At 34.8% G+C, this 2,807-nt stretch overlaps 1 protein-coding gene across 1 annotated transcript; it reads left to right on the top strand.

Moving 5' to 3' along the window:
- Positions 1 to 550: 550 nt before the first annotated feature.
- Positions 551 to 2,807, top strand: LOC107434908 (binding partner of ACD11 1). The gene is made up of 4 exons (XM_016046421.4): positions 551 to 867; positions 1,226 to 1,301; positions 1,997 to 2,107; positions 2,195 to 2,807. The coding sequence occupies exons 1-4, from the start codon at positions 752 to 754 to the stop codon at positions 2,621 to 2,623; spliced, it is 732 nt and encodes a 243-aa protein (XP_015901907.3). The 5' UTR covers positions 551 to 751; the 3' UTR covers positions 2,624 to 2,807.

Raw genomic sequence — 2,807 nt, 5'->3', positions numbered from 1 at the left:
CAACAAAATAGGCTACATTACAACAATATACTCCTAGAAAATAGATAAAATCTTAATTAAACTAAAAATTCTTGACAAATTCTAATCTTAATAGAACACAAGACTAATATTGACCAATTCAATTATAAATAAAACTACCTCGAACTTTTAATAATAACACGTACTAATCTAACAATATGAAAAATTAAGCAATAGTTATATGTGATCATAACAAACTGCTAAAAGAGAAAAAAGAGTGCCAGAAGAAAAGAGGATATGAATAAAATATATGTATATTTTTTATCTTGGAATTTTAATTAAGAAAAACCAAATAAAGGTTTTTTCCAATGATCTGACACGATTGAGGACATGTAGTTGTGATTTTATCATAAATGATATTTTAAAAAATACGAGGATCTATTTGAAATTATATCAAACCTCAGGGTATCTATGGAAATAACCTTTTTTTCCGTCTTTGAAGCCCAAATAGGGTATATTGGGCCAAGTTTCTCGAGTTTTCCAACCAAACAAGTCTCATTGGTTTGATGATTTCCCAACCAATTCAAGCCTTCGGAATGACCCAAAAGCCGAGCACGAAGAGACGAATTCGCAGGCTTGGTGTGTCTAGAAGTTTCTTCCTCCTCTTTCTCTCCGTTCCAAGCTCTCTCATTTTCTCTCTCTCTCTCTCTCCTCGCTTTTTCCAACCGGTGTATTCTCTGCTCTACCAGCTCTCACTCTCTCTACTCTGTAAAAGCTCTGGAGAAAAGAAACCATGAATTCAGATGGTTATACGGTAGAAGTTACGGGCCTTTCTTCGAAAGCCACAGAGAAGGATGTCTATGATTTTTTCGCTTTCTCTGGTGCAATTGACCATGTCGAAATCGTCAGGTATAAAATTCATCCTTTTTCTTCGATTTTGATTATATGAATTTTTTTTTTCCTGCAATTTTACATGTTTTTGTTACTACGGAAATTTATCAAGTAGTTCATGATGTTTTCTTTGTTAAATTGGTGAAGTTGGAGACTAAAAATCTTTCGAAATTGGAGACTTTGGCAGTTAAATAATCCGCTCTAGATTCATATTAATATTTTAATGTTCTCAGGAACTTTGATGGCGATGTATTTTTCTTATGATTTAGGTGGTGATTTTCTTGAAATTTGCTGCATAAATAGCGTTTTTGTAAATGTTGTAGAAAATATGTTTGTAACTTTTAATGGAAATTACTTTTTGGAGAGAATATCACAGATCTGGAGAATGTGCTTGTACTGCTTACGTAACGTTCAAGGATGCATATTCTCAGGACACTGCTTGCTTGCTCAGTGTGAGTAATTCTTTCCATTTCATTACGAGGTTAAAAGTGGTGGAATTTGCAGTTTGTTTGAAATTGTTAAATTTTGTAATCTAAACGAAGTATATGCATTTCTTGCTAGCTATTTCTAAGATGCTGGGACTGGTTGCTTGTATAAGTTATAATCTGTGGTTGCTATTATCATATCTTTACTTTGTTTTCTTCAAACCATGTGGCTTCCTTGTTATTTCTTTGTATGAAATTTGCTAAGCGTTTTGGTTAGTGTAAAAATTATGCTTATAGAGAGATTGAAAATATTCTTTAAGAAACTTCTTTCCTGGTAAATGGTATAGTAAGACTCCATAACCTACTGCATCTTAAGATAGATTATTCTTTGCAACTATTTGGTAGATGAAAATAATATACTTTGAGATTTGGGTATGAGGATTCATATGAATGACTAGATTAATAACTTGGTTTATTGTTTCCTAACACAACAGGATTTCCATTCTAGTTTGTCCCATCTTATTTTTGTTTCTAATGCAACAAGTTTTACATGTACTTCTTTTAATTAACTGCTTAAATTTCCTTGAAAAATCCAACTTCTTACCACAATCTTTGTTTGTGCCCAATTGTCTGTATATGATAGTTGATTGATCTTTGAGTTTTATTGTTCTTCTTGTGGGATTTGTGATTAATTGCTTCTTGTTTATATTTTATTCTCTCAGGGTGCCACAATCATAGATCAACGTGTTTGCATAACACGCTGGGGACACTATCAAGATGAATTTGATTTTTGGAACACTCCACAGAGGAATGAATACGAAACTAGTTCCAGTGTATGCATCTTTTGTTTCTTTGAAACATGTTAAAATAAGTAGGTTAGCTTCTCTGCAACATGATTCATTTCATTTTGGTCTTAGCAGCATTCTGAGAGAAGTCAATTTGTATCTAATGCTGGGGAAGCAGTGACTATGGCACAGGAAGTGGTCAAAACCATGCTAGCCAAGGGGTATGTACTGGGCAAAGATGCAATAGCTAAGGCCAAAAGCTATGATGAATCTCAACAAGTTTCAGCAACAGCAGCAGCTAAGGTTTCTGAGCTGAGCGAAAGAATTGGCCTCGCTGATAAGATTCACGCAGGAGTTGAAGCTGTGAAATCTGTAGAGGAGAAGTACCATGTCTCGGAGATGACCAAGTCCGCCATGTTGGCAACAGGAAGAACGGCTACGGCAGCTGCGATCACGGTTGTAAACAGTTCCTACTTTTCTAGGGGAGCTCTTTGGGTTTCAGGTGCTCTAGATCGAGCTGCCAAAGCTGCTGCAGATTTGGGTAACCGAGGTGTTAATAATTGAGGTGTATTGTTTTCGTCTTAGTACTCCATTTTGTTCTTGTATACTAAGAATCCTTGTAAACTATTTTTAGTCCATTGTTGTATACCGTTGTAGATATTGCAGTCACTGTAATCTGAGGAGCCAGAAAAGCTGTAAAAATTGAAAAACAAAAAAGAAAAAGAACATTAACAACAGCTATCAACAA

This window comes from Ziziphus jujuba, chromosome 12, assembly GCF_031755915.1.
Source record: "Ziziphus jujuba cultivar Dongzao chromosome 12, ASM3175591v1".
Classification (NCBI taxonomy): domain Eukaryota; kingdom Viridiplantae; phylum Streptophyta; class Magnoliopsida; order Rosales; family Rhamnaceae; genus Ziziphus; species Ziziphus jujuba.
Note: the sequence above shows the minus strand (reverse complement) of the source record. Positions and strands in the feature narration are given on the sequence as shown.